Source organism: Tachypleus tridentatus, chromosome 13, assembly GCF_004210375.1.
Source record: "Tachypleus tridentatus isolate NWPU-2018 chromosome 13, ASM421037v1, whole genome shotgun sequence".
NCBI classification, from domain to species: Eukaryota; Metazoa; Arthropoda; class Merostomata; order Xiphosura; family Limulidae; genus Tachypleus; species Tachypleus tridentatus.
The window spans coordinates 86,388,726-86,410,446 of record NC_134837.1 but is presented as its reverse complement, the minus strand read 5'-3'; the positions used below and the strand labels follow the sequence as shown (position 1 = coordinate 86,410,446).

Sequence of the window (21,721 nt, the reverse complement as noted above, 5' to 3'; positions counted from 1 at the left end):
TCGAGAACCTACAGTTGAAAAGTATATCATTCGAAATTTCTAGAACGTTGAGCTTGGTGAGTTGGAGATGAGAAAATTGAGTAGAATAAGGAAGACTGACACGAAGTTTTACTATATAGAGAGAAAATGCAGAATGCTCAGAAAGAAATTTTTGTGGAATAGAATGAAACAGATCGGGGGGGAATGTAAAATAAACGAATATATCTGAGAGGAAACATACTGATGAGACCTCATCCTTTTTTCAAAGGGCGTTGGTATGTAAAAAAAGAAAACGATAAAAAGTGTGTCAAAAAAAGACAAATTAGGGCAAATTTGTGTTGAGACATTTGTATGAATAATAAAAAAGAACTGTTAAGCATTGTGAAATTAAAAGATTTTCCAATGCACTCAGGACAAAAGCGTTTCGATGAAGTCCTTAGAACGTACTGGAGTTCTAAAGCCATTTAGGGTGAAATAAACGACCATCAATTCCACTAAACTACGTTATTTTGTGTGTGCGTGTGTGTGTGTTGTTCAACGTTTAGGCTTAGGCCTTTATTATAAATATCTTAGTATACCTTCTTTATTGCCTCAAAAATCCTCTCTTCTCCAATTTCGGCCTACATATGCAAGTGACCCGTTTTTATTTTTTTGATAAATAATTTTAAATTAATAGAAAAATGTCTTCTCACTAATTTTTTCGATTGTATGCATTTATATCAAAATGTTTTTGGTAAAAGCATCAGTCAAAACAATGTGAATTAGAGAAAAGTAACCTAGTTTCCTAAGATTAGTTGGTCTTTTATTAAAGTGGCAAAAGAAAGTGCGTTGTAATACAAAGAATATAAAACAATCTTAGAAAAACAAACAGTATGTTGAGAAAGGCATTTTAAAAGTATATTTAATAAGTATTTATATAAACAATAACTTATGTTACATCATGCAACATTCTTTATATCTCTACAGAATGGATTTAATAATGTCGTTTCTGTCAACGTTCCTGTGAGCTACATTACAAAATAGTACTAGACAACAATATGTTATTTTCTTATCTTATTTAAGAAAAAAAGAAATCGCATTACCTAATGGTCTGGCCTGGCATGGTCAGGTTGTTAAGACACTCGTCTCGTAATCTGAGAGTCGCAGGTTCTACCCTCTGTCACACCAAATATGCTCGCTCTGTCAACCGTGGGAGCGTTACAATGTAACAGTCAGTCCCACTATTTGTTGGTAAAAGAGTAGCCCAAGAGTTGGCGGTGGGTAGTAATGACTTGTTGCCTTCCTCCTAGTCTTATACTTCAAAATTAGAAACGACTAGCGCAGATAGCCCCCATGTAGCTTTGCGCGAAATTCAAAACAAACAAACCTAATGGTCTAATGCTATTGTTATTTACAATTAATTTAATAGCATTTATTATATAACAAAAGTATCTGTTTGTTTGTTTTTCTTCAAAATTATTTTCAACAAATCAAAGGTTGGAGATAGAAATCTGATATTTAATCGCTATATTTTGACAGTTTTAAATTTACCAATACATTTATTAGTTTTAGTTCCTGGTATATGTGTATTTTCAATTTTTTGTCTCTCTTTTTCATTTTTCATGTAGCTTCACTACCCCTTTGAACTGGATCCACCTTTTCGTTTTGGTACAGTTCCTCTAGCAAATACTTGGACCGTCATGAAGGATCGCAAACCTGGAATGTTTAGTTACATGAAACGTTATAATAGGTCATCGCCAATAGAGGGGATTAAAGCTGTTAAAACTGGGTAATATATTCTTAATAAATATTCTTATATTTTTGTATGTATCTTAACTTTCTGTATAATGCTTCTTTCTTGTATGACATTTAAAAATCGAACGGTATTAAAAAAGTTGCAAAGAATGTTATTATTTCGATTTGAGAAAAGCTGTACTCACTTGCCTGTTTCAATCTAGTCCGTTCTTTTTTAGTATTTAAATTAAATTTCGCATTCAATTTAATATAGAACTTATTAAATTTCAAAACAGCATACTAATAAGTAGTTTTACCTCTTCCAAAAAGAATACAGCTTATGCTAATTCATTTTAACAGTTGAAGCAAGGTTCACTTTATTTTAGTATTCCACAAATGTAACAAGTCAGACTCGCTGCTTGTTTACGCATCAAAGACCAAAACATCTTCAGCTTTGGACCTCAGGTCTTGCGATATTACTTACTATCTAACATATGTTTCCAGGTTTATTAGGCTATAAAAGACCCTGAAAAACTTATACTCGCATGCATTTGCTCAGTGTTTTGAACACTCAGTACGATATTTAAATAACAATATTGAATAATAATTTGAACTGTCACTGTGAATAAAATATCAAAAGACCCGGCATGGTCAGGTAGTTAGGGCGTTAGACGCGTAATCTGAGGGTTGCGGGTTTGAATCCCCGTCACTCTAAACATGCTCGCCCATTCATCCGTGGGAGCGTTATAATGTGACGATCAATCCCACTATTCGTTGGTAAAAGAGTAACCCAAACGTTGGCGGTGGATAGTGATGACTAGCTGCCTTCCCTCTAGTCTTAAATTAGGGAGAGCTAGCGCATATAGCCGTCGTGTAGCTTTACACGAAATTCCAAAAACAAACAAAAAAAGAAATTTCAAAAAGTATAATTGTAATGAAAAAAAAATATATAATGAATTGTTTGCTTTATCAAATCTCTTTTATTGCTTTTGTTTTTTAATGTGTTTTAACTGTTTATTAATTTAATAACTGTGAAAGTTGAACTCCAACTACTGAATATTAAATGCCGGAGGTTAAGGCATTCGAATCCCCGTCACACTAAACATGCTCGCTCTATCAGCCGTGAGAGAGTTATAATGTAACGGTCAATCCTACTATTCGTTGGTAAAAGAGTAGCCCAAGAGTTGGCAGTGGGTGGTGATGAATAGCTGCCTTCCCTCTAGTCTTACACTGCTAAAATAGGAACGCCAAGTGCAGATATTTTCTGTGTAGCTTTGCGCGAAATTCAAAAAACAAATAAAAAATAATTATTCCTAATAATTCACATGAAAATCCGAATAAATAAAAATTCTGTTAACACTTTGTTATCTTACACTCGCTCTAGTTCCCTGGTGGGTCAGCAGTAAGTTCACAATATTATAACGCTAAAATCCAGGGCTCGATTCTCTGTGGTCGATAGAGCGCTAACAGACCGTTGTGCACTAAACGTACGAAACAGACCATCTAGTTTAAATGGTTATATCTAAGCATATAAATGTATAAATTGATTCGAGTAAACTTCTAAAAAATATAAACATTCTTCTGACATGTACACGTTTTAACGAATATTAGTTAACTCTGAAGTTTATGATAACTTACAATATTAATTTTTATATTTTAATACCGGAAAAACTTCTACGATTGCAACAATAAGATCGAATCATCACACCAAACAATTTTACGCAGAAACGTTAATACTGAGGCTAGTTTCCGTGTATTAATTGTTTCTTCTAAGCTATAGAAAATTAATCACAAAACACTAAAATTACTAACTGTGTAGGTGAATGTTATCTACTAACTTTAACAGAAGTTTAAAAAAAACTAAAAGAAAATAAAAACCAGACGTAAAAATACAAAAAATATTCTGATGATAAATTCTTGGGATAAATCTCAATTGTTTCATAACAAGCAGACATGAATTACAAAATAAATATCAATTTTTGAAATGTCAAAAAAAAAGATACAACCTAAAAATCAGTTGTTGTTTTTTTCAGGGAAATTATGCTCTTAAAAACTTTGAAGATAACAACAGATTTGTTTTGAATTTCGCTCAAAGCTACTCTACGGCTATCTGCGCTAGCCATCCTTAATTTAGCAGTGTAATAAGAGAGGGAAGGCAGCTAGTCATCACCGCCAACTCTTTTACAAACAAATATTGGGATTGACCGTCAAATTGTACGTTCTCACGGATGAAAGGGTGAGAATATTTGGTGTGACAAGGGATTCGAACCCGCGAATTACGACTCTAGTACCTTAGCCACCTGGCCATGCCGGGCCTGCATTAATTATAAGGTGTTTTTGATATTATGAGAAGACTAAATACATATATAATCATAATGTTGTAGCAAATTATACAAAGGTGCACAAGTTGTCACAACATTACACTATAAGCCTGAAAACGCATATTGTTTACGGAAAAGTAGTATGCCGCAGTGTTCTATATTAACAAAGAAGTAATTTCAATAAAATAATTTTTTTACTTTCTTTGTTAACATAAACTGATCGTCTTCTAGGCGCCTATTTCTATATTATACTAAATTGCCATGATTTAAGACCCACTAATATTCATTTCTTAATTCTATATTCAATCTAACGTCGAATATAGTCGAAATTTCGACCTTTATAGTCCCCCGCTGAGACAGCGGTAAATCTTTGGATCTGCGACGCTAAAATCAGGGGTTAGATTCCCCTCGGTGGATATAACAGATAGCCCAATGTGGTTTTGCTATAAGAAAACACACACAATTGATCTTTATATCTTTCTTATTTATATTGGAAAATTGTCACTGACGCCATATCTATAAATGATACCTTTTTGATAATATAAAGATAAAAACATTCACATGATATATGTATTAAAGAACTTAAAAACTACTTACCAAAATTGGTAATCTGTACTTTTACTGTCCGAAATAAAAGAACTCAACATATAAATTCGATATATTAGTGATGTTTTGAATGAATAAGGAAAATACATGTAGGGCAATCTTCAGTTTCCATAATTTCCTTTTGTTAGAGCTAAGGTCCTCGTGATATTTAAATTTATTATGTTTCTTATATATACATATGTATATATAATGTTACAAACAGTCATAAAAAGTAAGCACTTATATAAATCTATGTTATTTTCCCAACAGTAATGGATTAGTGGGATCATGTAAGTCGAGAAGTTTTGAGCAAGTAAAGAAAAAATGTCAATTTAATCTTCAAATTGAAAAGCAGTTATGAACTTTGTGATGCAAATAGAAAGTCGAAAATCTCAAAAAAGACAGAACTGGTTTGATATCGGAGACTAAATCTTTAAGTTTCAAGAAACCAACTCGCAAGATAGATTACACACAATTGAAAGATTCCAATGTTATTCTTCATTCACTCAATTTTACTCGGTTTTCTAAAACAATTCATATTTCGTATCTGGTTTAATGATCAAGAGAGTAAACGATATTCTACTATTTTTACTTTTAAGTGAACTTGCATTTCACTTATTAAATATTTTGGACAAAGAGACAGTTTTATATGAAAAAACATACTTCATTATTTTTGTGTACTGTTCACTCTTTAATACGTTCTTGTATAGAAGTAGTAATCACGTATTCACACAGGGCGTTCAGATGAGCTCCTCGCTAGTATAGCGATATGTCTACGGATTTACAACGCTTAAATCAGGGGTTTGATTCCCCTTAGTGGGCTCAGCAGATAGCCAGACGTGGCTTTGCTATAAGAAAAACGCACACACATGCGTTCAGATGAGTTTTGTATTTTTATGATATAAATAAGTTATAGCACTGTTTCATACGTAGTCGATATTTTTCTGATAATAAGTTAATATTTTTTGCTTTGAAATAGTTGCATACCCCAGATCCTGAAGCATTAGCGTACTTTACATGCTGATTGTGGTTAGCACAATTTGTGTTGTTTTTGATTTCACAAATTAGAACTCCCCTTCTAAAACATTTTGTGCATGGGCCTAATAATAATAATCCACGTTACGTAATATTGTCTACAGCGTTCAAAATCAGTAAAATTGTAACAATTTTAAGAAGCATAATTCGATGTTTGTTTGTTTCAGTGAGTTAGACGCTTTCATTTACGACGCCACCGTACTTGAGTACCTAGCAGGACAAGATAATGAATGTCGCCTGCTGACGGTTGGCGCCTGGTGTTCCATGACTGGCTATGGCTTCGCATTTCCAAAAAAATCCAAATACCTCAATATGTTTAACAAATACATGATCCAGTACAGAGAAAACGGTAACGTGTTCCTCTTTAAAACAATGTTTCGTACAACTTACGTTTCATTTATATGTATATATATATATATAGCTCTTGAACCAGTATTAAAATATTTTTTTCTGTTTTATTATTCTATATCCATCTATACTACTGAGCTCATCAGACATTATTTAAAGTAATTTGTATCATACAGGGTGTCCCAAAAAAATGTATACACACTTTGAATGATTATAAATAAAAAAATTATTAAGATATATCTAGGTTTTATAATCCAAGTTTAAGAAGACAAGCGTAGAATCTTTTGAATTATCGCAGGTGTTCAAACTAATGACTGTTCTGATCCAGACACTGCTGATAACGCGGACAGATGGAATTGCAAACTTCACAAATCATTTCATTAGGTATTTGGGTGCATTCTCTTTCAATTGCTGCTCTCAGCTCATTGATGGTTACAGGTTTTGTGCTATAAACCTTATCTTTGACGTATCTCCATACAAAAAAGTCCAGAGGTGTGAGGTCTGATGAACGTGGGGGGAATTCAGTGCTACCTCTTCACCCAATCCATCTCTTCGGCAAGTTTTCGTCAAGATAGGTCCTCACATTACGATGATAGTGGGGAGGTCCTCCATTTTGCTGGAAATAAAACTCCTCATCTCCAAATTGTTCTCTAATGCGTGGCACAACAGATTCTTGTAGCAAGTTCAGATAAACAAGACCAGTGATTGTGTTTTCGAAAAAAGAATGGTCCAATTACGCCAAACGCTGGTAATCCACACCACACTATAACCCCTGGTAAGTTTACGTGGTGTTCAACCATAACATACGGGTTCTGAGGTGCCCAGTAGATGCAATTGTGACGATTAACTGAGCCATTTAACTTAAACGTGGCTTCATCGCTCCAGACAATCTTGTTTGAAAACTGTGCATCCTCTGCAGATTTTGCTAGGTACCACTCACAAAATTCATCTCTCCGGTCAGGATCATCTTCATTGAGGATGTGGACTAATGCTGGAACAAAACTTTTCCAATGAACGCGCTTCAACATGCGATGGACGTTCAATTTTGGGATTCCTGTCTCACGGGCTGTTTCCCGAATAGATTCTCTTGGAGATCGGTGGACTCTTTTCAACAGCTTCGCTTCTCGTGTGGGACTGGTGGACGACCGCGGTCTTCCAAAACGCCCCTTATGGACGTCTTGAACAGTTCCATTTGTTTAAACATATCTCTGATGCGAGTAACAGTGAGTTGCGATGATGGATCTTCTAAACCATCTTTACACTTCAGCTACGTTCTCACACTTCCAGTAACACTTTAAGATAAATTTCCTTTTCTCAAAGCTTGGTCTTGCTTCCACCATTACTTCAAATCAATTGCACGTGTAAAAAAGGAAAGTTTGAGTGAGTTATAATCATTCAAAGTATGTATACATATTTTGGGAACACCCTGTATTTGAGTCAGTTATCTGTCTGTGTATGCGTTTGCCAGAATGATCATAGTTGTATGTTGAAACTGTGCATATGTACAACAAACGTAAGTAACAACTCATCGGTTTTGTTCATTTAGACGTTTCCCATTAGCCAGACTCTTGACCTTCTCAATCCGTTTAATTTTTTTTTTATTTCACATGAAATTATTTTAATTTTTGTTACCTTGTGAAATTATTTTTTCTACAGTGATAACAAAATTTATCACTATATCACCTGTTTTCCTTATCTTGCATAAATAGTTTGCTTGTTTGTTTTCTGGGAGATGTGCCTGATTTTGTGGTTAGTGATTTTTGATTTCTCATGCAAAATACCTTTTCCAAAAACTGATAAGAACTGAAAATGTGAAAGCGACTGATACTCAAAGTCAGTATTCTTCTTAATAAACCAGTAGATAAACTTAAATGATATCGTTACTAAGATCCCATATCAGTAAGACCCATTCCTGTCTCTAAATTATACAAGATTATTTAAATTGTGGTCACGCAATCTGGTAGCTAGTTTGACAGCACTTATCAAACTGCACATTTAACCGCACACTTTATCACAAGTTAGGGACCTATAGCTTATTATTAAAAATAGGTTTTTTATTTATTTATTCTAATTGTTTATATAAAGTCATAATGACTATGTAAATAATCTAACATGTGTGCACTGTTCACGCTTTAATTTATATTAGCAACTTTTGTGATATCATGGCAGCTGAACATAATATTGGAAAATGTGTTACATTTTTTCACTTGTAAATATTCACAATAAACACACATTTCACGTATTATTCCATTCTGGACTGAATATTTATAAAATAGGTATATACAACAGTACGTTTGTCAACCATAAAATAAACCATTAAAACTTGTGAAAACAAGCAAGTAATTGAACAAAGAAAGTGTTGATACACGAGTCACTGCACAGTATATTAAATATGATACAAATGCTGTATGATTAGGTTTCTTACTAGAGCAACTGTCATAATTAGAACAATTAGATGTTTTTACGGTGCATTGTAAGTTGATCTTGATGCTAAAAGTGGTTGTAGTGCCGAAGTATATGGGACGTTTTTTCTTTCTACTCTTGAGTATGTATACCACACTAAACACCTCAAATGAGCAAACAGTTCCAGAAATCGATATAATTTTAGTTATGGCCATGTTTCGAGTGTCCTATTGTGGGAATATGTCGCCGTTTCGACGAATTTTGCCAAATACTACTAACCTTGGAAAGACAATACCATTATTTCTTCTTCTAATTTGATTTTTTATTATTTTGCAAAACACTTTAAATTTAGTTATTTTTTTCTATATAGTTATATGACAGTGTTATCTATTAGTGACGAATGGAGAATCTTAGGAAACAAATGCAACTACAATTATACACTCTGAAGTGTCTAAAATCGCTGCAAAAAAATAATACAGTGAAATGTTATTACTGAAACAGTAAGTGATTTCCAGGATAGGAACAGCCAATACGAATAGAAGACATGGGGTTGGGGAGTGGATGTGCATTATAGAATAAATTAGCAAGAAATAACAAAATACTGAAATAAAATATAATAAAAAATAACAAGTATAAGAACAGAAAACAAAGAACAAATAGTAAATGTACCGCTAGAACATTTACAACCCTAAAATCAGCAGTTCGATTCCCCTCAGTGAGCTCAGCAGATAGCCCGATGTGGATTTGCTATAAGAAAATACACACACACACATAAATACAAAAATGGTTAAAATAAATGAAAGCCAAATGAAGAGAAACTGGCATTTCAGGCCTTGTGGAGATCCCAAAATGTAGATGACGCTAGAAGATACAATCTTACCTACCTCTACTCTGCACTTCTTATATTGTAGCAGTGATAATTTACACTAGAAAGCTAGAGATGAAAGATATGTTGGATAAGACATTTTTGGTGATGTTAAACATAGGATGGTAGGAGGACATGAGAGTGTACTACTGATGTTCTCTTTGAATTATGCATTGATCTCATATTATACCTAACTTTGTAACCATTCGGGAGTGCAAACACACTACGGTACTACTATCGAGAATAATATATATATGTAAAAGTCATGGATGGACCAACAGAAAGACCAGTTATAAATTCCACTGAGAACTCTTAGAATCACCTTAGATATTGCATTAACAGAATTTTTCAAACTGTTACCCTGCATATTCAAAGACTGTATTAGTTCTAAGGAAGGGAAATCTGGTTACTTAGTTTATCTTCACATCGACTGTGACTCTCTCGGGTATATTAATTTAGTTAGACACCGACTTCAACCTCTTAGTATAGGCAGCGATGTATTAACAATGCAACTGTTCTACTAATTGTACTAAACAAAAGAGTGGTCCTCCTAAAATATACGAGGGCTTTTCAAAAAATACGCAGACTGACGTCATAAAACAAAATGTACTTTATTTAGAAGTTACAGGTCTGGGATCCCTTCAAAGTACTCTCCTCCCCAACGCACACACTTATCCCAACGGTGTTTCCACTTGTTGAAACAGTCCTGGTATGCTTTTTTTGTAATGTCCTCCAGCTCCTTCGTCGCATTTGGCTTAATTTCGGGAATCGTCTCAAATCTTCTTCCTTTCAAGGGTCTTTTGAGTTTGGGGAACAAGAAAAAATCGCAAGGAGCAAGGTCAGGTGAGTAAGGTGGGGTGGGGAAGAACAGTGATTGAGTGTTTGGCCAAAAACTCACGAGTTCTGAGGCACAAATTTTGCAGCAACGCGGTGCATCTTCAATTTTTCGGTCAAAATCTCGTAACAAGATCTAACTAATATCCCACACTCTTCAGCAAGCTCCCGACAGTCAGACGTTGATTTGCTCGCACCAAGGTGTTGATTTTGTCGACGTGTGGGTTGTCAGTTGACGTGGAAGGACGTCCAGGACGCTCATCATCTTCAATGGACTGTCGACCATCCTTAAAACGTTCATGCCACTTGAAACATGCCGTACGTTTTATAGCAACATCACCGTAAGCCGTTGCAAAAGTTTCAGTCGCAGATTTTCCAAGTTTAACACAAAATTTCACAGCAAGTCGTTGCTCCTTCAGGTCATTCATTCTGAAATCCGCCAAACGAAAATATCGAACTTCACTTAAAACCGCGTAACTAATACACAAATGAAGATATCTGCAATCGGGAAATGGCGTCGTAATCAGCTGATCTGTGCAAACCTAGCAACATCAAGCGGATTCCTCTGGAACCAACTGGAGCCACGCAATTCAAACAGTCCACGTATTTTTTGAACAGACCTCGTATTCTAATTGTGATTCTATGCTCATATTGTATAATAATTATTTGTCTACAAAATCCTACCTGTTTAATATTTATAAAAATTAACCTAGTTTTTGAACTAGTAACAATGTCGTGTCTATCCAGTGTGACTTAATTCGTGATAAATTATCAGGTTAGTTTTCGAAACTTCCAAAATAATAACTGCGGGAAAACGTACTAGTGGATGTCAAGGTAATTTCGTAACACCATATTCTTTTATATTTCTCAAACTATTTGTTCTAAAACAGTCCACACCAAACATAAGTTTTGTTCTTCATATGAGTGAGAATAAATCATTATAATTCTGATACAAGGAGATCAGAATTTTGAAACAAACTAAATGATTTAAAAGATACGAAGAAAAGTAATAAATAACTTTTAATAATTCCGTATTTGATTATTTATTCATAAAGTCCCAATATAAAAATTGCCTTCGGAAGTTATTGTTAAAACAACATTCTTAATGACTACTCAACTTCCTCTTATCATGAAAGCTAAAGTTTCTGACTTTATTTCAAAATAGTAAACCCTGAAAGCGTGACAGATTTTTAAACCTTTCTACACATGTATCTCATTCAATATATCTAGTCATTTCGAAATTGGAATAATAATACAGAAACATATAAAAACTGTTTTGTGTACTCTTTTATAGTAGTCAAAATATGATTTTAATCAAAACTGATATTATATGTACTTCTCAAGATATATTTTCTCCCCTCAATTATGGTACTATAATCTGTTCATCCAGGTGACTTAGACCGTCTCCAGAGGTTCTGGCTGCAAGGTATTTGTAAGCCTACTAAAAACAAGCGAAATGCCAGTAATCCCCTCGATACCAACCAGTTCATGAGTGCCTTCCTGCTACTTGGATGTGGAGTCTTCTTAACCCTAGTCGTGTTAGGCTTAGAGCATGTCTACTTTAAATACATTCGTCAGCATTTGGCCAAGAAGGACACTGGTAGTTGTTTTGCGCTTGTCAGTTTGGTATGTTTTTTTCTTCTTTATCAATTTCCTGTCGTGAGAAATATTGCAATGTTTTGCGCTTTTTAGTTTCGTATGTTTCTGTCTTTTAACACATAAGGAACGTTATGTTGTTTAACTTGTACTTTTTTTCCACAGATTTTCTTATAAACGTGAGCATTCAGTCAGTGCTTATGGTTAAAAACAGAAAAATATAGGCATACAGGTATACAAAAATTTAACACAACCCTATGTTATTACGGTATTTACAATCACGGAATTTTGGTTTGGGTTGAATTTTGAGCAAAGCTACACGCCGGCTATCTGCGCTAACCATTCCTAATTTAGCAGTGTAAGACTAGAGGGAAGTCAGTTAGTCATCGCCACCCAACGCCAGTTCTTAGGCTGCTCTTTTACCGACAAATAGTGGTGTTAACCGTCACATTATAACGCTCCCATGATCAAAAGGCCGAGCATGTTTACTGTAACGGGAATTCGAACTCACGACCCTTAGGTTAGAAGTCAAGTGCCCTAACCACCTGGCCATGCCGGGCCCGGAATTTTGTATGAATTAATTTACTGTATACAAATATAATATCACCTCTGTTAATTTACTCGAATTTATACAGCAAGTAATTGTACTGGTGTAAATATGCCATAACAGCCAAGATCTATATACATATATATATATATATATATAATATTCATTTGGATAGCAATCCAAACATTCGCTACATAATTGTTAAGTTCGGAATTTTATAAAAACAAAATTACAAAACTTAAATATATGCAATATTTTATGCATATTTTTTATGCAATAATCACATAAAATATGAATGTTCTCCCACCATCTTTTTCATATGAACGAAACAATTTTGTTAATTTGAACATTTTTTTTGTATAAGATTCCACGCTATCTATCTCTCTAGGTGTTTGCGTATATTTATTTTTATACCTAGGAGGGTCAGGTACACTAGACCTCTTCCTCCTTCCATTACTTTGTTGGAGTGGCCTGATTAATATATTTTGAGTAAATACTGAATGGTTGAAGTAATATCATAACTTTAATCTGGTCCTTTTCAGGGCAATGTCTATTTATATTGTTCTTTCATTTTTTAATAAGTCTAGAATGTAGGTGGCCTGTTTTATTTTAGTATTATTATTATTATTATTTTAAATTTGATTTTGTTTTAAAGATCTGATGTACAAATTTAACTGAGAGAGGTGTTTAGGTCTCTCTTCATCATATATGCAATATCTGTCTAGCTCGCATGACAACTCATTTTTTCGCCAATTTTTTATCAAAATATTTTATTGTACCATGTAGAAGTCTATCTGGTATTGTTTGTGTATTTGAGTAATTGTGCATGAACTTTGAGGAAGTAGTTTTAGGTACTCTGTATGCTGATGTAATTAGTGTATTCTGTAATGTTTGGAGTTTGGTTTGTATTTGTTTTTCACTTACATTGATCCATGCAGGAGCTGCATAGTCTATTACTGGTCTAATGTATGTCTTGTATATTTTAATGATGTTTTCTGGTGTTGTTCTGTAGTTTTTACCAGTTAGACTCCTAGCATAGTTTACTCTTCGCCAAATTTTAGTTTTTATGTTATTTACATGTTTTATCCATGTAAGTTTCGAATCATACATTAACCCTAAAAAGTTTGCAGATCTAGCAGTCTGGAGAAGCTTTCCGTTCATGTAGATCTGGGGTTGAACTTTTTGATATTTCGTAGATTTTGAAAATATTACTAATTGCGTTTTCGCTGTATTTATTCTAATTCTGTATTTTCCGCAATATTCACATTAACTATTTAGTTGTGGTTGTAAGTTAGTGGCTGCTATTTCTGGTGTAGGGGAACTTTTCCAAACTGCTACATCATCAGCGAACTGTGACGCGTATCCATGGTTTGGGGCTTTGAATGGCATATTATTTACATACATGATGAAGAGAAAAGGACTAACCACCCCTCCTTGAGGGACGCTAGCTTCTGGAGTGAAGAACTCCGAAAAAGTTCCCTCTACGTTTATTCTACATTTTCTATTTCCCAAAAAGTTTGATAATCAGCGAATAATTTCACGCGGTAGTCCCATTTCATACATACGGAACCGAAGACCATCGTGCCATACAGTGTCGAATGTCTTCTCAATATCGATGAAGCAGGCGACAGTGCATTCTTTTTTATTAAAGCTGTTTATTATTGTTTCAGTTAATCTAATTAAGTGATCTGTTGTTTGTCTATATTTTTTAAATCCGTTTTATTCTTCTGATAATTTTGAATTAAACTCCAAAAATGTGGAGAGTCTGTTGCTTATTATACTTTCACGAATTTTACCTACACAGCTGGTCATGCTGATCGGCCGATAACTGTTTGGTTTATTGGCTGGTTTTCCCTCTTTGTGGAACATTAAAATATTACCTTGCTTCCAAGAAACTGGGATGTATCCAGATTATAGAGATAAATCAAATATGGCTAATAGGTGGTCAAATAATTTTGGAGTGCCTTTTTTTAGAAGAATTGTTTGTAATCCATCATTTCCCGGCGCTTTGTTTTTTGAATGCTTGTTTTTATGCTCCAGGCTAGTTTGGTTTGGTATGAATTTCGCGCAAAGCTACTCGTGAGCTATCTGTCCCTACTTTAGCAGTAGGAAAGGCAGCTATTCATAACTACCGACCACCAACTCTTGGGCTACTCTTCTATCAACGAATAGTGGGATTAAGCGTACACTATAACCCTCCCATGGCTGAAAGGGTGAGCATGTTTGGCGGGACGTGGATTCGAACCTGTGACCCTCGGAATACGAGTCGAGTACCTTAGCCACTTGGCCATGCCGGGCTGCTCTAGGCTAGAGATTCGACCGAAATATTTAAAGTTAAGTCTCTTAGGCTTGTGTTTTTTGTTGTTGTTATTGTTTTCTCCTGGATATTTGAATAGAATTTTCTTTTTTGGTTACTGAGAATAATAATGATACACTCTTTGATTTTCCGTGTATTAAAAGTGCCTCAGTCAACACTGTTTCACACGTATATGCAGATTTGTGTTAGCAACATAAGTCATTATATATGTAGACACTTGTGGACATTACCAACTCTTCAATAAAGATACTAATCATATACTTCATGAAGCTCTCTCGGATGAGGATACTTATATAATCAAATGTACAACATGAGCATGGCCAGCAGGGATACCTTTCAACCACAAAGAAAAAAAATATTAGTTTCGTTTTACTTCATTGAGGGGTTTGTTGTTACCCCTCCTGTCTACATATGCTTAATTATACAAATAAACACATACAGAAATTTTACTTTCTAAATTCTAAAGAGCTGTCAAAAATGAAATGATAATTATCATATTACATCCAAAAGCCATCCTTAACTGATAGATAAAACAAGACACCTCACTTAATTGCTTAGGTGATCAGCAGCTGACAGAATAATAAACAGTGAGATTAGTCCAACCAGACAGTTTAATCAGTTAATAAATAATCTGCATCTGAACCTTTGAGTTACAGTAAAGTATTTTTTAGTTATGAGCAACGATTACAACCTCAACAACTATACTACGAAACACCTTTCAAGGTATTTTAAAATATGTACTTCTTTGGACAAAACTACAACAAAAGGGATATAAATGTTCGTATGCTGTTTTCGTATGGTGCTACATTTTTTAGAAAAACAAAATAACTATGTAATAGTATGACGTTTGCTAATCGGTGATGACGAGAAAACTCACTTGTAGAGAAAATTATATATGTAAAAACGACTGGTATGGATAGAGAAAGCATTATGTAGAGGAGCGAACAACGATGACCGAAGAAGGTCGAAACGTCGTTCGCTCCTCTACATAGTGCTTTCTCTATCCATACCAGCCGTTTTTTACATATATAAGTATGACGTTTGTTTCTACCAGTAAACACTCTGGCTGTATGGAAGAAATTGAATTACTAAAATCAGTAACTAACACGCGGTTACTCCTGATTTGTTTCACAATTTTCCATTATATGCACCATACCTAGTCGTCACTTTTCATATGGATTTGCTAATTTCTCTTGCTGCTTTGATATGTTTTTCTATAAGTACCATAGTACTTATAGTTAGGTTTGATTCTGTTTTCTTTTATGTCCTCGTCTTCGCTAAATAATCTCCTCGTAAAGATACAGGAGCAACACTCTCTCTGTCAGTTGGATTAATAGTTACAGGAATGTTGTTATTGTTGTCTGTAGGTAATACTAGTCAAAAGCAAAGACACTCCAATCAGAAATCCTGCTGCATCTCTGCTGTCACATAATCTCGTTATCCATGTTATCTTATCTGCCTAAATGTATTGCAATACTGTACATGCACCGAGCGTTCTTATCTTGCCCAGATCTTTGTAGCAGATCGTCGAGATTAAATTTACGCCCTCAGGATCGATTTACATTGACGGTGCATTTTAAAAGCTTACTTAAGACTTTCGTAGTTATTACACAGAACATCAGTATTTCAAATGCTGTTTTATCAGGTTGTAGCAAAAGAGAGCTTTAGAGGTGTTTCAGATGTAAAGTTGCATTCAACAATATTTCTGTTTTTACGTGATCCAGGATAATCTTACTGTCTCCATGTAACAAAAGTCTAGTTCTTTCTTTGTTTTAAAATTTGCTCTCAAAACAACATTACATCACAATATAGATACTTACTAAAGGCCTTTGTTAATAAGTTTCAAATACAAAACTTCCTTTACAGCAGACACACATAATAATTAATCACATTCACTTATACTTTAAACAAATTAACAATCAAATATAAATAACCAATCTTCGTTAGGGCGTATATTACGACAAATGATAAGGATCTTTTATGTATCATATATATATTCACGATATATGAAATACTATCTGGACATCACTGTAGACTAGATAAGATCCTTTGTGACCTTAACTAAAGCTTTGGGCCCATCAACACTTTCTGATTAGTTGTATTTACATGATAACACAGCGAAATATATTCAGTACGCTATCTTCTGACCACAGAATACAATATTAGTTAACGTTGTCAATCATTTCTTATAGATTTCGTCTTTCACTTCGAATAATATGCATTTTCAAGATGACCAATAAAGGTAACGTCCTATTAAATGTCAGTTCATGAGGTCTGTAGTACTAATACGTGAAACTAAGTGAGTCCAGCTGTCTGGAAATAATATTTCCAAAACCAGTTTGTATTTCGGTTTTATTTCTTTTATAACGATATAAGAATAACTGCAAAAGAAAACAGTCTGAAAAAAGAGAAAAAACTCTACACAGCATGGTATAATATTTTGATTTTGTACAGAGTATGGGAAAATCACTAAGTTTTCGTGGGGCAGTGTACGAAGCTCAGGACATGTTGAAACGTCATCGATGTAAAGACCCGATCTGCGACACTCAACTGTGGAAAGCTCGACATGAACTGGACATGGCTCGTCTTAAGTTAAAACAACTTCAGAAGGAACTCTATCTCAAGTAAGTTGAGGCATGAACTACAGTTTCTCAAAGGCAACTTCATCTCCTAAACCTTTTATCCTGAATTTACGTTTAAAATGTTTTCTGTTAATTTCTTACATAGTTTATTCTTTCTCTTGACACTTTCTTGAAACATTTAAACTTGATTATTATAATTCAGATACACGCGACTATTGTTATCATCTCAATAAGAATAACTAAATCAAATCTTTGTAAAAAAAAAACTGTTAACTTTTACGTTTAGGACAAGTCCTGTTGATCCAAGGGAACCACGAGACTTCACGAAAAATTACAGTAGCACAAATGAATCTCAAACTCCACATTCAAGACTTTACTATAGACCAATGAGGAAGGAGATTGCAGAATATGAAACAGTTATTTAATTCTATAAGTTTTGGTGAACTCTCTGCTATTGTTTAATGTTCTTTAGAAATTCTTATTGTCTTGAAGATTAGATTATTCAATCTATGTTATATATTGTGAACTATATTGACTGATCAGCACTGACGTAAAGTTAAAAACTAGAAGAAGATTTTTTTTTACTTAGGAAGAATATTTGGTTTTCATTGTAAGTTTAATTAACATTATAGTTGGTTGAAAGAGAAATGACCTCTTCTTGTGGGTTAAAATATTCATTGTTTTGCATATATTTATAAAAAAAAATGCATTTACTCAAACTCTAAAAATATTATTTTTAGTTACCAACTAAAACCAAAAATGAAAAGAAAACATTCCAAACTAAGGTGTCTGAAGAACGGACAACAAAAGAAATAAACAACTAGTAATGTTTAGATAAACAATCTGTATTATTTATAGAATATTCGTTCAACTGATAACGTTATATAACACACCATGTGATATTAAAATAATTTAATCTGTCCGAGCTTTATGAAATTTCTTTCTAATTAGTTGAACTACCACACGTACATATATGTTTACTTTTCTTTAATAGCGTATAAAGCAAACAGCCTGGCTTTCAACTTCTTCCCAACAAAGAGAAATAACTGGATTGCTAGAGTTGTGAAATAACTGTAGAAAAAGTACTCATTTTGTTTTATTTATTCGTAAACAAATAAATTTACTTCGTATTGCGACAGAAAATATTAAAGGGAAAATTGTTTTCCTTCAATTTTGAGAACGAAGTAGCTTTTCAATGTACACCGAAGAACGCACAAAATGGTTGCCATCGTTACGTTTATAGTAATAGTATTATTATGTTGTAGTGTGAGTCTTACGTCTTAATGCGTGCTCATAAATACGCCTTCAACTTTAGAGATTTAATATTTCTAGAAACAAATATGAAAGCATTAAATATGGAGCTATCTAACACACACGGTCTACGAACCAATCATTGCACAAGATTATACCCTGCTCAAATGAAAGCAGTTTTACTTTTATATAATTATATTATTAAGCATTAAATTTGCAAATCTCATAGTAAACAGCACAGATAAATGCCCACAAACAACCATTTTTGAAAGTATTCGTTCATATTTTTATCATAAAATAAATAACCTTCATTACGTAATTAATATCATTCTAGTATTTGCATTAAGCCTCACATACTTTATTTGCTATTTCTCAAACACTGTCAAAACTTTTTGACAGGTCGTACTTTCACCTATTTCTTCAGCATTTTCAATTTTTGTAACTGACTTTAGATTTTTTAATGTTCAGTTTTGTTGAGTGTCACTTTTCTTCATTGATTTCTTGTTCACCGTTTGTATTTTTTGTAATTCTCACATACCATGAAATTCACGTCATGATAAATATTTGAAACGTCTAACACATATTGTTTCATTTTTCTCTCTATTTACACTTTTGTAATCAAACGTTGTTACGTGAAAAATACTTTAACAGTTTCACATGCTTTTGTCACAAAATTCCCATTCATATATTTAGATATTACACTGTGTCTCTAACCTCAAACGCTACTCTTTAGGAGGTTCAAGGGGGAAAAAACACCTTACTATAAACGGTAGAACCAGTAAAAAAATTCCCTATTTGTTGGCCCTTCTACAAACACGTGTTTAATTTATTAGGCTATGATCAGTGCTAACAATTTAGACCCTAATTTGCCTGTATAATGTCATCGTACCCACTTTACTTTCATCGTGCAGAGAATAGCTTAATAAACCATAAACTCCACTTTAACGGTTATGATTAATAGAATTTGTGGATAGAGATGTATAACATAACTAGAATTAGGGTAGTGAAACTAATAGTGTTTTTACTTTCTTATCGTATTGATCAAAATAATTTTATCATGATTTGGGAAAGTGTGAAATTTCATACGGCGAAAGCAAATGAAAATAAATTTGATGTCTAATCCGAATTAAATACGTCAACGGTTCATTCAAAACGTTCAAGTGTCTGGAGTTTAACTAATTGTGACAGAAGCTTAATAATGAAAGTTTATGGCAAAATATTCCTTTTTTCTTTTAACATTTTACCTATTTATTACGACCATCTCTCGAAAAATGACGCATGTAAGCGAAGGGTATTAAAAACATGGAATATTATATCATCTATTTAACTCCGTATATATAAATATTTACTTTTGTTTAGGACCAAATAATGATCGTTTCACGATCCCTATCGGTAAGTAGCTAAGAAGGTTTGCTCGTAAAATAAAACCCAACAAGAATGTTTTCACATAATTTATTGTTGTTATTTTACGGTCACTGGCTGGTAAGACCAACAGAAACGTCGTTTATTTTCTTTGTTGGTTTATGTTTTCAAATTCGTGTGAAAGTACTCTTGATTACAGTAATTCTAAAAACCTTACCAAAAACATTTGTTATCCTTCCTGCATCACACCTTCACCACCATACAACTCTAAATATCCATGTTTTATTAACGTTCGATTAAAAGTAACTAAACACGAGAATCTAAACGTAAAGAACAGCTGGATGCAGTTTCCGAACAGCACGTTCAATCTTTGACAATTCTAATAGCAGAGATACTTTTATTTTCTTTCTTCTGAATGCATTTACATGTTCGCTTAATTTTAAGTAGTGTTATCTAAAAATAAAACTCTGTCGTTCGTGAACTCGTTTTGATTTCTAACCAAGGTGTCAACGTTCTTCCTCTCAACTTACTACTCATTACAAAACCAAACAATACTGAACGTTACTTACACACTTCTTTACTTAATAACTAAATTTCTCCACTGTCTTCATTATTTTAATCAAATTATTGTTTTGAATTCCACTAATGTTTCAAAAAATCTAAAATTCCTTACACTCAGTTTAAAAATATTAACCGTCCTCTTCTAAACTTTTGAATTATATGAAATCTAAAAAACATGTCTTGATGACCACCTCACTTTTCCCGCCTTTCTTCTCAATTCGAAAGCAACAACAACCTTCGCCAACGACACCAAATAAACGGAAGTTTGTCTGTAGTAGGTTCAATCAAATCGAAGCATGTAGTATGTTCCACTGATATAAATCACTACATCATGCTTATAAATCGTTGTTTTTGCCTACTTATTATTTATCATATTAACGTAATGTTCTTTATTACTTCAGGTTCTGTTGGATGTTGAAATACAAAATCGTTAAGGGTTGATTCAATATCAACATGTGATTTAAAACTGTTATTAATGGCTTATTCGGCAAAATATTTTGTCAGTATGTTATGTTCTTGCCAAAGACGAGCTCTGATTTTGAAGGTACCGACATTTTGAGCATAACATGTGCGATCGAAATGGCAATGTTTTCTTCTTACTGAAAAGCCTATAGTACAGGACCAGTAAAAATACATTTGTATAATTTGTTGTTAGTCTTGTTGTAATGTAATGTCAACAAACAACTGACCAGTGCATAAATTAACTTGTTTATTATAGTACCACTGATGTGTTAACGTAATTTTGATTATAATCATTGTTTAACGCGTGCATTATTTTTCTGAAACAAACACCAGTTTTAGTGAATTCGTAAATTGCCGTCTATTTAGTGGATAGTATTATACGAAATGAAATGTTCAATAATGAAGTAGTAATAATAACTTTAGTTACTTATTAAAATATCTCCAACTTGTACAGCGATAAGTCTAAGGATATAGAACGGTAAAATCAGAGGTCCGATTCCCCTCGGTGGACTCTGTGCTATAAGAAAACACACACACACAATTAATGAAATATTGCGCGATATAGCCAAGTAATTGATTAGAGCGCTCAACTTGCAACATGAGGGTCGCGGGTTAAAATCCTCTCCCAACCAACCATACTCCCACTTTTTACTCGTGGAGGTGTCATAATGTGACGATCAATCCCACTATTCGTTAATAAAAGAGTATCCTAAGAGTTGGCGGTGGATGGCAATGATTGGGTTCCTTTTCTCTAATCTTACACTGCTAAATTAGGGACAACTAGCACAGGTAGCCCTCATGTAGCTTTAAATACATTAAATAATATTCCGTTGAATACGAAAGAGGTAAGAAGACCAGACAAATACATTTCTACATTTTTAAATTGAGTTGAATACTATAAAGTTACACAAAAGAGAGAAGTAAATAAAATTTACAATCTCAATAACGCACTGTTAAATA

General features: G+C 33.6%; 1 protein-coding gene across 4 annotated transcripts in view; it reads left to right on the top strand.

Annotated features, from left to right (window-relative positions):
- The window catches only part of LOC143238473 (glutamate receptor ionotropic, NMDA 2B-like), a 211,155-nt gene extending 190,936 nt beyond the window's left edge, over positions 1-20,219 (top strand). For all 4 annotated transcript variants that reach the window (XM_076478737.1, XM_076478736.1, XM_076478734.1 and 1 more), the window contains 5 exons: positions 1,587-1,747; positions 5,801-5,982; positions 11,474-11,709; positions 16,998-17,167; positions 17,412-20,219. In XM_076478737.1, coding sequence (XP_076334852.1) covers positions 1,587-1,747; positions 5,801-5,982; positions 11,474-11,709; positions 16,998-17,167; positions 17,412-17,550 — 888 coding nt within the window. In that variant the 3' untranslated portion in view covers positions 17,551-20,219. The remainder of the gene's footprint in view (positions 1-1,586; positions 1,748-5,800; positions 5,983-11,473; positions 11,710-16,997; positions 17,168-17,411) is intronic.
- The last annotated feature ends 1,502 nt before the right edge of the window (positions 20,220-21,721 follow it).